The sequence below is a fragment of the Dama dama genome, chromosome 15, assembly GCF_033118175.1.
Source record: "Dama dama isolate Ldn47 chromosome 15, ASM3311817v1, whole genome shotgun sequence".
In the NCBI taxonomy this organism is placed as follows: Eukaryota; Metazoa; Chordata; class Mammalia; order Artiodactyla; family Cervidae; genus Dama; species Dama dama.
In genome coordinates this window covers 79331713-79344356 of record NC_083695.1, presented here as the reverse complement: position 1 = coordinate 79344356, position 12644 = coordinate 79331713, and the positions used below count along the sequence as shown (strand labels likewise).

The window sequence follows — 12644 nt, the reverse complement described above, 5'->3', positions numbered from 1 at the left end:
AGTCCAAGTCCAGTCTACTCCACAAAAGAAAAGAAAGAAGAAAACCCAAAACCAAAAGAGAAAAACCAAACAATAACAGACTAAATGGGAGACTTTACCAACTTCTCCCAAAACAAAAGGAAGCTAACTAGAGTCTTCTAAGAACACCCTGGACCAAACCAACATAGGGTGGAGGGGTGCAGGAGTAACATCAGAAATCTTTAGTTATAAATTATAAAATTCCTAGAATGCAAACTACTGGGTAAATCCAGAATACAAAGTCCTTATAGATCCTAACGAGTCTAAGTTGTGGGAACACCAGTCTTTAGCTCTAAAATCTACTTTTCTAAAGTCCAATGTTCAGTGAATACCTCACCAGTACATCCTGAGCGCCCACGACACAGGAAGCTGGGTTACCACTCAATAGCTATTTTAAAATAATAGAAAAGTTTAAACAGACAAGCCCTTCCAAACTCTCTTCCAGATATGCACCCTATATGCATTTCAGAATAATCATGCCCTCTTAACTGCTTTCCAGTAGAGAATCAAATGCCCCAAGATTATCAATTTAAACTTAGCTGTCCTTTTTCCTCTCTTCCTCTCTCGCTCTCTTTTTCTCTCTTAAATCATCATCCAGGAACTATAAAGAGCATTTTCTAGGCTCCCTACTACAAGGTTTGGAAAAACCCACAAGGATATTGGGGAACTGGAAACACAGAAGAGGAACCTCAAATTTCTTTATATTTTGGACTGTCAGCAGCATTTAGGAAAAACACCTCATTTCTGCTTCACATGTTTTCCTTATTGGTTCATTTACTGCGGACGGCAGTTAGTACATCGTTTTGTCATTTCTGCCTTTCCCCGCCATTAGTGCAGGCTTCTGAGATGACACCCCAGCTGCCTCCCCAAGTGGCCAGCAGCATCCGCACATCCCTTCCCTCCAAGCGGTCCCCCCGTTGACTAATGTTCACCAACACTCATACATCATTCCCAAATTGGTCCAAATGAATTAAACACAGCTCTGCTTAACATTACGAGATTTAAATGGATTTTCTCTCTACAGGTCTGCCCCATAATTGGGTTTATCCATCTTGTTGAAGTACAGTTTACACTTGCTAACATCACGCCAATTCAAGCTACATTTTCTGCTCCAGTGGCAGGAGCAAGGCAGATTTGTCATCGGATCATAACAGGTAATTCAAACAACAATTAGTTTGATGACGGCCCGTATGTCAATGTCTGCTCCCAGCAGCCCTGTGCTCTCTGTTCCTCAAGATGAATTGTCTTCACAATTCTTCAATTTCAATCATCAGCAATGCTTACTGAATCAACTTAAAAACTATTGACACAAGACTATCTTCCCTACAGGGTAGCCTAACCAAAGCCCTAGTCTCCTTCCCGCCCTCCACACCCCCCAAGAATGGGCTACTACCACACACACATTCATTTTCAAGCCTTGAATAATTTCTGACTGTCAACCAAAGTTCTTTATTATTCTAGTGTCACATCTGAACCTCAAAATTCAGGGAGGCACAAGGTTTGGGAATAGAAAGGAACAAATTTTTTCATGCGAGCTCATGTATCTACAAGAAGGAAAATGCTTGTTTAATGATTTTTTTTTTTGTAAGTCCCTTGCAAGAATTCATGACAACTGTCAAAGTCTGAGAAAATGTTATAATCCAGTGGATAACACTACTTGTTATTAAAAATAGTAATAATAAGTTAACTAGACTCCAAACATCTTGAAAATTAGCAGACCATCACATACATGTAAACCAGTCCAAACATGCTTATACATTGTTTGAGCGATGCCACAGTTATTAAGACAGGGTGCAAATTCATGTGCTGAAGGAGAATTGAAATCAAAGCATGAGATACCTGGGAAAGAAAATCAAGTTTACATAGGGATTGAAGGCCTATCTCAAATTATTTGGTTGAATACTAAAAATTATACATATTGGCCTCTCATGTTTGAAAGAGGCTGTTTTGAAAAAAATGCAAACTTATATACTCTGTTCCCTTTCTGCCCACAGCATACAGTATGTAAACACATTCACTCCCCTGCTGTATACCTACTATGGCCCAGGCATTCCTGCATGGAGCTCTAAGGAGACAACAAGGAATAAAACACAACCTCAGAAAAGCTCATATTCTAGTCAAATGTTGCAAGGACAAGGCAGGATTTTCAAGTGACATAAGAGAAATGTAAACAGCAACCAATAGGAGTCATAAATCTTTGTTACCCAGCAAAGATAGTCCACGTTATCAAATCTATCATGTGTGATGTTCTTGACAGGAAATAAAAAACATACAATGCATGTCAGAATAAGGCAGATTCGAAATCTATAAACGAGTACTTCACATAGTTCTCAGTTAAAAACAGCTGCTTGTATGCTTGTATGTATCAATCAGTGCGCCACTGCCCTGGCCCACCTCATCACAGACCTGAAGGTACTTCATCTCCCCTCCACCTTGTGGAAACAGGCACTATTATTAACAGCATCATCCCCATTTTGCAGATTAGGCAATGGAGGTCTGGCAGAAACTGGATCTGAACCCAGGTTATCTGACTCTTCTGGAGTTTAGCATGAGCTAAACACGCTTGTACCCGTCCCTTTAACATGCAAAGCTAATGCTCCCATAGCCTCAATGGCAGGGTGCTCACTCTACGCTGATAAACTGAGCCCTGTGGTTCTCAACCAGGTGCAATCCAGGCCCCGGGGGGACATTTGGCAAGATCTACAGACATTTTTTACCGTGGCGTTGGGTGCTAGCGGCATGCAGAGAGTAGAGGCCAGGGCCAGTGCTAAGCAAACATCCTGGCATGCACAGGACAGTCTCCTGTGCAACAAAGAATCATCCAGTCCAAAATGTCATTAGAGTGCTGTGGTGGAGAAGCCTGCACTAAGGCGTCATATCTCATCCAGCCCACAAAGACATGCCAATATCCGGCCTGGGCCTCAGTCAGTGTAGAAGTTGGTGCAACCAAGTGTCTTTCCGGCTGGCACCTCAAAACACTGAAGTTTTGTGAAGATGCTTCAGAGAGTCCACAAATATTCAGTTCTCATGTTTCATTTTCTAACATGCCAAAGACAAAGAGATATATAGTACCTTTGCCTACTTTTAGGCTTTATGTATTTTTAAAGTCTCAATGTATTACTCATTAAAATATTAACCTGCCAACCCCCCAAAGGTTTTGGCAGAACCCTCAGGAAGAATGGCCTTCCATTTCTGTTTAACAGAAGAGTATCCTGAGATTCCAAGGGAAATGATTCAAAAAAAAAAAATTTCCAGCCACTTATCAGTTTGACCAGGACGTGATACCACGCAACCAAACCCAACTCCAGAAACAAATTAAGTGCTAAGCTTGATAAGCCTGCAAATGTCAACCATAACCCACTTAGAAATGTCTGTGCTTAGCTAAACGGCCCCACGATTTTCAGGGACTTTATGAAAAGCAAATACTATTATAAAGTGCAACTTATAAAATGAAGTTACTAGGAATTCCCTGGCGGTCCAAAGGTTAGGACTCAGGGCTTTCACTACTGGAGCCCCGGGTTCAATCCCTGTTCAGGGAACTAAAATCCCACAAACTGCGTGGGAGTTTGGGATTGACATGTACACACTGCTGTATTCAAAAGAGATAACCAACAAGGTCCTACTGTATAGCACAAGGAACGCCACTCAATATTCTGCAATAACCTGAATGGAAAAAGAATTTGAAAAAGCATAGATACATGCACTTTGCTGTACACTGAAACTAACATAACACTGTTAATCAACTATGCTCTAATATAAAATTATAAATAAATAGAGGGCTGCAAAAAATTTTTAATAAAATGAAGTTACTAAGACAATGCAACCAGCTGACTGCCGCAGACCAGACCTTTACACCTACTGGCTGTGGTCCAAATGGGGGACACCTATGGCTAATGGAAGTTGTTTCCATCCTTTCTGGCTGCTCTAGTCAAAGACAAACACACCTTCTCTCTGTATCCTCATCAGCCCTCTTAGAGGCCATGCAGGCTGGGCCCCAAATGCCTTAATATGGTGGAGAATGAACAGATGCAAATATCTCAACTCATACAAATACAGTGATGCAATTAGAACAGATATAAGTTAAAAACCAGAAAGTAAAAACTGGACTGTTTTCTTTTATCTGGCCAATGTAATGCAACTGCTCTTGGCTCAGAGAAGAGGATAACATCTCCTTGAAAGATGGACATTAAGCCAAGTTGGACCCCTGGATTCCTGTTCTCCACCCTGTTTCCACCAAGCGGTGGGACCTCGGACAAACCAATTCACCTCTTTGTGCCTCAGTTTCCTTGTCTTTCAAAGCAGACTCTACCTTTGCTCCCTTCCCAAGAGTGCTCTAGGACCCAAGACTGTGAGCATCTCTTGGGAGTGTGTCAGAAATGCAGAATCCCAGGCCCCACCCCTGAACGACTGATTCCACATCTGCCTTTTCACAGCAAGGGAAGTCTGAGCAGCACTTAAGACTGCGAGGCCCCTCAGCTCCAGGCTCCCACAGGCCCTCACACAGGAGCAGCAGAGTCCCTCCTTCTCTCACCGGCACTGATTAACTCAAAGGACAATGACCATCACCGAGATTACCGGGTAAAGAAACGCTCTCAAAAGAGAAGACTCCCCCACTGAAGAGACCTCCTTTTAGAACTCTGAACCCAAGCAGTCTCTTCTCCCCAAGGGAAAGAGTCAAGCTAAAATAAGCCAACAAACAAACAAGAGATTTTACAGCAGTTGTTCTCATGTAACAACATGCATCAGAATCACCCAAAGAGTGAGCCGGGATACAGATTCCGGCATCCTCCTGGGCGGGGGCATTGTCTTTAAGGTTCCCCTGGGGACTGTGATGAGTAACCAGAGTTGGAAAACACTGCCCTTGCTCAGTGGGTCTCAAAGTGCTGTCGTCAGAGAAGGGACATCAATCTCACCCGAAAATCTACTAAAGCTGCAAATATCAGGACCTACCCGTACCTACAGAACCTGAAACTCTGGCGGGGCCACAATCTGGGTCTCAACAAACCCACCTGGCACTTCCCAGGTGATGCCTGCTCCAATCTGTGAAACAGAGACCATTCGTGATGACTGAGGACCTCAAAGGGGTTGAAACCCAGGATTCTGCATTTCTGAGCAGCTCTCAGATGGTTCCTCTGTATACAGCCCAGAGAGCCGGTTAGTCACCGCCGCTTTAGGAACCCCAGAGCCTACTGAGCATTATATTCTGAGCAGAGAGAAGTCAGCACAAGGTTCTGTGGTACAGGCTCTCTCCAGGCTGACTGACCAGGTTTGAATCCTAATTTCCTGACTATCTATGGGCAAAACATCTCTGGTGTCTAAGTCTCCATTTCCTGATTCACAAAATGGGGATAATGGTGGTAAAGAATAGCTACACCATTTGGGTTTCCTTCTGTGTCATTATGAAGAATCAATAAATAATTCGCATCCAGCACTTAACACCAGACCCAACGCGTTGGGAAAATTCAATAAGCAGAAGCTGATATTACTATCAGCTGTTGCTACTGCCTCTCATCCCTAAGACCAAGCACATCACTGCCCAAGCTACTCTATCATAAACAAAGAAATGCCTCTTCGTGAGCCAAGCAAAAGTATCTGGTTCTCCTCGAATAATCGGGGGGTGGGGGGGCCACAAAAGCTCATCAGAACCCAAGGGTAGACTAGTTTCTCACTCAAAACAAGAAAAAGTTACCCATCAAGTACTTGGCCAGTCATCAATTTTTACTTGGCAAGTGAAAATGACTGAGCAGCAAATAAGTGATCAATTGACTGATCAATTGCCTCTGGGGCCGCAATTCCAAACCTTTGGAAGGCGAAACTCAGAACCCTGATTAAAAATGCAAATCTTTGGACCAAGTGGGATGCTTATAAGTCAGAATCCAAATCATCATTAGAACTGAAGCTCCCTGATGAATTCCCCGGGGGCCTGGCACACACATAATTCACAATAAATATTTCTGAATGAATGAACAAGCCTTTTGAGGTGTGGACTTCAATTAGACAATTAGGCTAAAATGCACCACTACAGCAAATGAGTGAATCTTTTGAATGAGTTAAACTGGTATCCAGAGACTTTGTCAAATTACTCTAGTGAAATGGCATCTAAGTCTGTCTCTCTCTCTCTTTCACATACATAAACACACACAAACTACATTCCTTGTGGAAAGTGGACATGAAGTCTCACAGCCAGTCTGGTGATGGCACTAAAGACCTGGACCAAGAACTGAAGCTGCTTCTGGCAGTTCTTCCTCTTAGGCTAGATTTGCTCCTCAGTGAAGATAGCAAATCCTCAAGAAACCTGAAAGGCCAGGAAACTTGTGGAGCGAGAGAGGGCCTCGAACACAAGAGATGACCGCTTGAAACATGAACTGGGGAAAGGCCAAGCCCTCTCAAACATCCCCCCCAAACCCACTGGTACAATTCACTGGCCACTCCTATCACAAACACCAAGGATCCAGTAGTGGAGGAAAGAGATGGACTCTCAGCCACAGCACCTCAGGAATCTTAACAATGTTAAGACTCAGACAAGACTCAGTGTCAAGTTCACATTCAAGACTAAGAGGGAACAAGAACACTCTCCAAGTTGTATCCTTTTCTTGCTGGCTCCACAAAGCACCCAGGCTCCGAAGGAGAGTCCTCGGGCCATAGTGAATCATGGCAGATGGGTTCTATGACCAAGCAGAAGGGAATGGGCTGGTGGAACTCAGATGGAAGCCTGCAAGCCTGAGGATGAAAGGGAAAGCAACACCCACTGCAGAATTTCCACCGCTCAGCTGTATAAACAAATAAAACGGTCCATTTCTTCTGGATCCTCTCCTAGTTGTCTTTGCGCACGCACACAGAAACACACACACACACAAACCACTTCACATCCGAAAAGAAAAACAACCAAGAAAGGTCTACACAGTTTGTTTTTGCTGTGTGTGGAGTTTTTTTTTCCTAAATCACATCTGACTTGGTGTTAAAACATCAACCTTTGGCCAAAATACTCTTAAAACAAAGGCTTAATTGGTTCTGAATTCGCCCTTTTGAAAAACAAGGGAAATGTCTTCTGTGGGTCCTGACCTTGATCCCAGCACTGCTCGTGGGGTTGGAAGGAGTGTGGGAAGAGCTCTCTTTGGGGAGGCAGAGGAGATAGTGCCTAAACGGTTATCCATGTCAACTGCAGGGTACGCCTGGGAGGCACTGGAAAGGTGGACCCCTGGGTCCACCTCTGCGCTCAGCCTGCACCATCTCTTCCAGGTTAAAAGAGACAGAGGGAGGAGTTCCCAGGAGCTGGGGCCACTGGAGCTTGGGCAAACTGGCCTCTGACCCCACTTAGATCTTTTTACTGCTCCCCTTCCTATGTATCACTCACATATCCAACCACCACTATGCTGGTGCATTTCAAATAGCATCACTTGAAATCCAGAGTTCAAGTCTCTTTTAAAAGGGCAATGCAAGAGAAGCACATATTACTCTCCCAGTCTACTCCTGAGTCTGAACAACAGAACCCAACACATACAGTCCTCCGAAAGATGCAGGTGAGAAAGTAACTAGGGCCTTATATTCATAGCAGCAGGACACAGGAATAAATATCCATTAGGAACCCAAATATCCTAAAGCACAGAAAAGACACGTGCATCGTGGAATAGTAAGTGACAATTAAAAAAAAAAAAAGCAAACTATTCTACAGGAAATAACAGGGATGAAACACACATATAATGCTGAGTGGAGCCCAACATAAGACTGTATTCTACACAATCTCACTTCTAAGACGCTAAAAAGCAGGCAAAACTAATCCATGGTGATAGATGAAACTAATCCATAGCAAGAAGTTTTGTCAGGGGCGGGGCGGGGTGCGGGGGGGGGGACTGAATAAGCAAGACTGCAGGGGAGTTACTAATACTCTTTTGCAGGGCCCAGCAAACTGCAGCCTATGGGTCAAGTCTAGCCACTGTTTTTATAAATAAAGTTTTATTGAGGCCCAGCTACATCTACACCTAATCCTTTAGGTATTGTTTTTGGCTGCTTTCACACACAATAGTAGAGATGAGACGCTGCCACACAGATTGTTTGGCCTACAAAGCCGAAAATATTTACTGTCTGGCCCTTTATGGAAAAAGCATTCCACCCCATTCTACCTATTGAGTTGGGGGATGGTTTCATGGATAATCACAGAAGTAAAAGTAAGAAGTTCATCCACCTCTCCACTAAAAACCTGTGCCCTGGGCTGTACTTATATTGTGCACTGTGCTGTACTTATATTATGCTTCAATAAAACTCTCTACAAGTCCACAGAATTAAATATCTGTCTTTTTTTTTTTTTTTTTGAAGGCCTTTGAATTTGTATTTCAATTATATTTGTGTTAACCATATAGGATGAATACGGCTTCTGTGCTGCTCTTGTCTTTTCAAAACTGAGAGGAGCTAGGAGATTCTCAAGAGTGGGGAAGCTTCCAACACATCAGTTGATATTGTGTCCAAATCTCTTAGAAGAACATGACGCTTTTACAGAATCACTCAGTAGTAGTTGTTCAGTCACTAAGTCACGTCTGACTGTTTGCGACCCCACGGACTGCGGCGTGCCAGGCTCCTCTGTCCTCCACTATCTCCTGGAGTTTGCTCAAATTCATGTCCATTGCACGGAATCACTCAGAAGCCATTCATATAAATGCTGCCAAGTCCTGAGATCACAGGAGGGAAAGGAGTGGGAATCTCATGTGATACATGGTGTCATACTACTCGAGGTTATTTTAGGGTGTAGCTTAGGAGAGCAACCAGCTCAGCTCAGATTGAAATACAGCATGTATTAAGGCTAAACAGTCTTAAATTTCCAGGGAAGAAAATTCTGCCTTGAAAAGCACATCGCATCTAAGCTTTAAGTGGAGAATGGGGGATTGGGAAGACATCCGCTCCACTCTGCACCAAAAGAGGGCTACCCTCTTGTGCCACCTCAACATGGCTACTTGGGTGCTCGCTTCGGCAGCACATATACTAAAATTGGAACGATACAGAGATTAGCATGGCCCCTGCGCAAGGACATGGCTACTTGGCTGCCATGTGCCTGGGGGACAAGTTTATTGTGTCTGAGGTTTCCTCTTTCTTTCCCTTTGCTTCTTTTGTTTTGGTTTGCTATTTATCCTTTGATGATCAAACTACAATCACAGCTAGATGCCTCTTGGCTTCCCCTTGTCCTGGTCTAGCAGAGATTGGGGGAGGATGAATACTCAAAGGCATGGCAGTGCTGTGTCTCTCATAGAATGTGTCTCTGTTTGCCCACATGGGCATCAGGCCTCGGCAAATAGAAGCAGGGGAAGAACAATACTACCTGTTCATGGAGGAATAGTAATGGTTTCAGTCCTTCAAACAATGAGCTCTGTAATTTACTCCATCTTCCTCCTGAGAACGCACTTCACATGGCCCACACCGTGCCAGGTGGTTCGGAGAAAGATGAACTGCCCGGGCTAACAAGGGACGCTTCAGCAACGGGTGTAAAGACACAACAGCTGCTCTGGTCTCGGCTGGTCTCCCAGTGACATGGCCCCAGCCAGCCTTTCCACACCAAGATAAGGGTCATGATGCCACTCACCCTTGACAATTCCCACACCCCGGGCAGCAGGACTTCCCAGCACCCCACTGAGATGTCTGAGATGTCGTGGGCCTCAGGATACTGTTCCTCATCCATTTACCAAGGGTTAGGGTTTGGGTTTGTTCTCCATCCAAGCCCTGAGCCTGTACCCTTTTCCGGAGCAAAATTCACTGTGCTGTTCATCAAAAGGAAGAAGGATCCCCCAGGGAAAGGACCAGCAAGATCAGCAGCCTTGGAGACCTCTAGGGGTGAAGGGACACTAACAAACAGCTGTATTTTTCCCTAAAATCACACATGGATCAGCAGCACAACTGCAGAAGGAATCAAAATGTTTTTAAAATAAGTTACTGTCACCTTGAAACGAGTACAAAATATTAGGGCCCCAACCAAATAACCCTGTCTGCCGAGTCCTACTTTTCACTGACGGAATAATTCACAATTGACCTGGGGCAAAGGGCTACCGGAAAGTCTTCTCCAGGCAGTTATAGATTTGAAATGGCACAGCGACAAAGATGCGATGTGGCTGTGGACCACATACGCACACACAAGTTATCTATCTTCACACGCAAGGGAAGAATGGAAATGCTATCACCGAGCGACACCAACTTCCAAGGAGAGAAGACCCCAGAGCCAGACTTGAACAATCCGACAACGAGTTTTGAATGCCTCCCCTCGAAGGGTTAACCCAGAAGCAGAAGGACTCAAGAAGTTTCAGCACCATCAGTTACACCATGGGGTCCATCCATCCTGGCCAGGGCCAGGCAGACAGACGAAAATCGTATTAGTCTGGTCTCCCTCCACTACTGCACTCTGTTGGCATCAGTTCAGCTCTGAGTCTATATTAGTCCGTGATTTGTTTAGCCTTTGGATTTAAGAGAATGGAAGTACTACGTGAGCAGGAAACAGGACACTCAGCAGAAGCTGGGATCCGTGGCCTTTCCCTCCCAGCACTTCCAGTGTCATATATCAACAAGTCCGAGAGAAATCAACATTTCAGAACAATCAGGTCAAAAGTGATATTCTTAGCACCACTTAACATGATTTTGATCCACCGGAAACAACTCTCTGGCTGTCACACAGCCTCTTCTCCCGTCTCACCCCCGTGTAATTCTTCCCATTCACATTCTGTCACCTCATTTGACTCCCAATTTAAGACCCCTCCCGAAGCAAAAACCAGTAGCCAAACTGGCATCTGTGTGCCCATCATGCCTGATCAAGATGCTCTTGACAAAAATACATAGGACTCTCCTGCTTTCTCTATCTTTACATCATTTCAGCAGCTTTTCTTCTGCCCTTGTTTCTTCTTTGCTTCCCACCTCCCCCAAAGAATCAACCACCACCACCACCACCATCATCATCATCACCACCATCAAATCACCTCGGTTGGGGAAAGGGTGGAAGATAAAAGACACAAGAGACCTACATATCAACAAATCAGACTTCAGGATCTCTTGCATGTCCTACCTGAATTGCAATCTGGTGTTCAATCGTTTTGTACGCAGAGTAATGTGTGCTCCCGGACTGAAAATGGAGCTGTAGAAAGAAACCAAATCAAAGCGTTCTGCTTATGTCACAAACTACAAGAAAACATCTTAAGCAGTTTATGAATAGCAGACAAACCTTCCTAGATTGAACTGCAGCCTTGGCATTCAATCAAGACCTGTGTATTTTTATTTGTTGCTATAAATAAGATGCTCATAATAATCTAAGGTTTTTTTTTTTTAAAAAAAAGCACCTATTCAATAAGCAAAAGGGAGGGAGGTAGAGGGGGCCAGGAGTGAGGATCAATGACATGAAAAGGAAAGACGGACGCCCATTAAGACATAAAGGAAGCCAGTGTGCTGAGCAAGATGCTGCAGAAAAATTAACTGTGTGCTGCAAAAATCATCAGAATTGCGACACGTAGGCGAAAGGGAAAGACTGGGAGAGAGAGGATGTGAGAAGCCACAAGACTGCAAAGGTACAAGCACCCCCCCCCTCCACCGCTCCCCCCGCCAGAGTTCGAATAACTGGGCTCTCACCCTCAAACACAATTCTATTTTGGGGAAAACAAATGTGGCAGGCAGAGAATTCAGGGGCCACCCGATGCCTTATACATTCTTTCGCAATGACTAAGCTATCAGTCCCAGGACAGCTCAGGACAGCTCTTGCAACCCACACGCACTCTAGGAATCCACACTTCCCCAAAGAGGGAGCCAACCAGTGCCCAAGAGCAGCTGAGAGTTCTGAAGACCACCTATTTGGGAGACCAAGGGTGAAGGTATGCCCCGAGTTCACCAAGACCCCCCGCCACCCGCAGAAGGCTAAAGTCTCTCCTGGGTCTTTCCCCTTGAAAACCTATAGATCCCCCAACAAAGAAGTGGGTAGCCCCAAATAAAAAGGAATACCAAGATGGCTCTCCAAATTTTTCTTTTCCACAATAATACTTGTTAACCTTGGGCTCCTACCAATTGGGAAAACACACACCATTTGCTGACTGATTTTATAAACAACACAACAATCACCAATAGGTCTCAACAATATCTGAAGATGCATTTTAATTGACCATAAACGAACAAATGATGAAGAACCACATGGTCCTATGAAATTGCTGTCCATCCCCCTCACAGCAATAGGCAGATCAGTTGCATTTCCAAACACAGAACTGTATTATCAGAGCAAACTACTGCTATTACCACCACTGTACTGTTACTATTACCAGAACCTTCCCGTAAAGCAAAGCATTACCTAGCCTAAGTGAGTTTTAGACCCCATTATTTCGTATCTTGCTCCCTGTAAGAAAAATTATTCACTTTATACAGGTTTTTATTTGGGGGGGGGGGGGGAGAAATTCACATAAGAATTTCTGAACCAAGTCAAACTAAACACAGCCCAGTAGTAATGAAATTTTTAAAATAGCCTAAATCCATACTGCTCATGGGATAAGGCAGTACTGTTCCCAGTTGGGGATACAATGGATTCTGAGACCATTATGTCTTTTCCAAATGAACAAATAAAAAAACACTGCTTGTATAGATATATTTGGAGTCTGCCTGGTCTCAAATGTAATAGTAATCAA

General features: G+C 44.1%; 1 protein-coding gene and 1 pseudogene across 31 annotated transcripts in view; one reads left to right on the top strand and one right to left on the bottom strand.

Moving 5' to 3' along the window:
• The window catches only part of TCF7L2 (transcription factor 7 like 2), a 200682-nt gene that overhangs the window by 175841 nt on the left and 12197 nt on the right, over positions 1-12644 (bottom strand). For 20 of the 31 annotated variants that reach the window (XM_061162673.1, XM_061162665.1, XM_061162664.1 and 17 more), the window contains exon 4: positions 11051-11119. The exons of the other annotated variants lie outside the window; for them this stretch is intronic. In XM_061162673.1, the coding sequence (XP_061018656.1) occupies positions 11051-11119 (69 nt within the window). The remainder of the gene's footprint in view (positions 1-11050; positions 11120-12644) is intronic. 31 annotated transcript variants of the gene reach the window in all.
• Positions 8968-9037, top strand: LOC133070876 (U6 spliceosomal RNA; annotated as a pseudogene).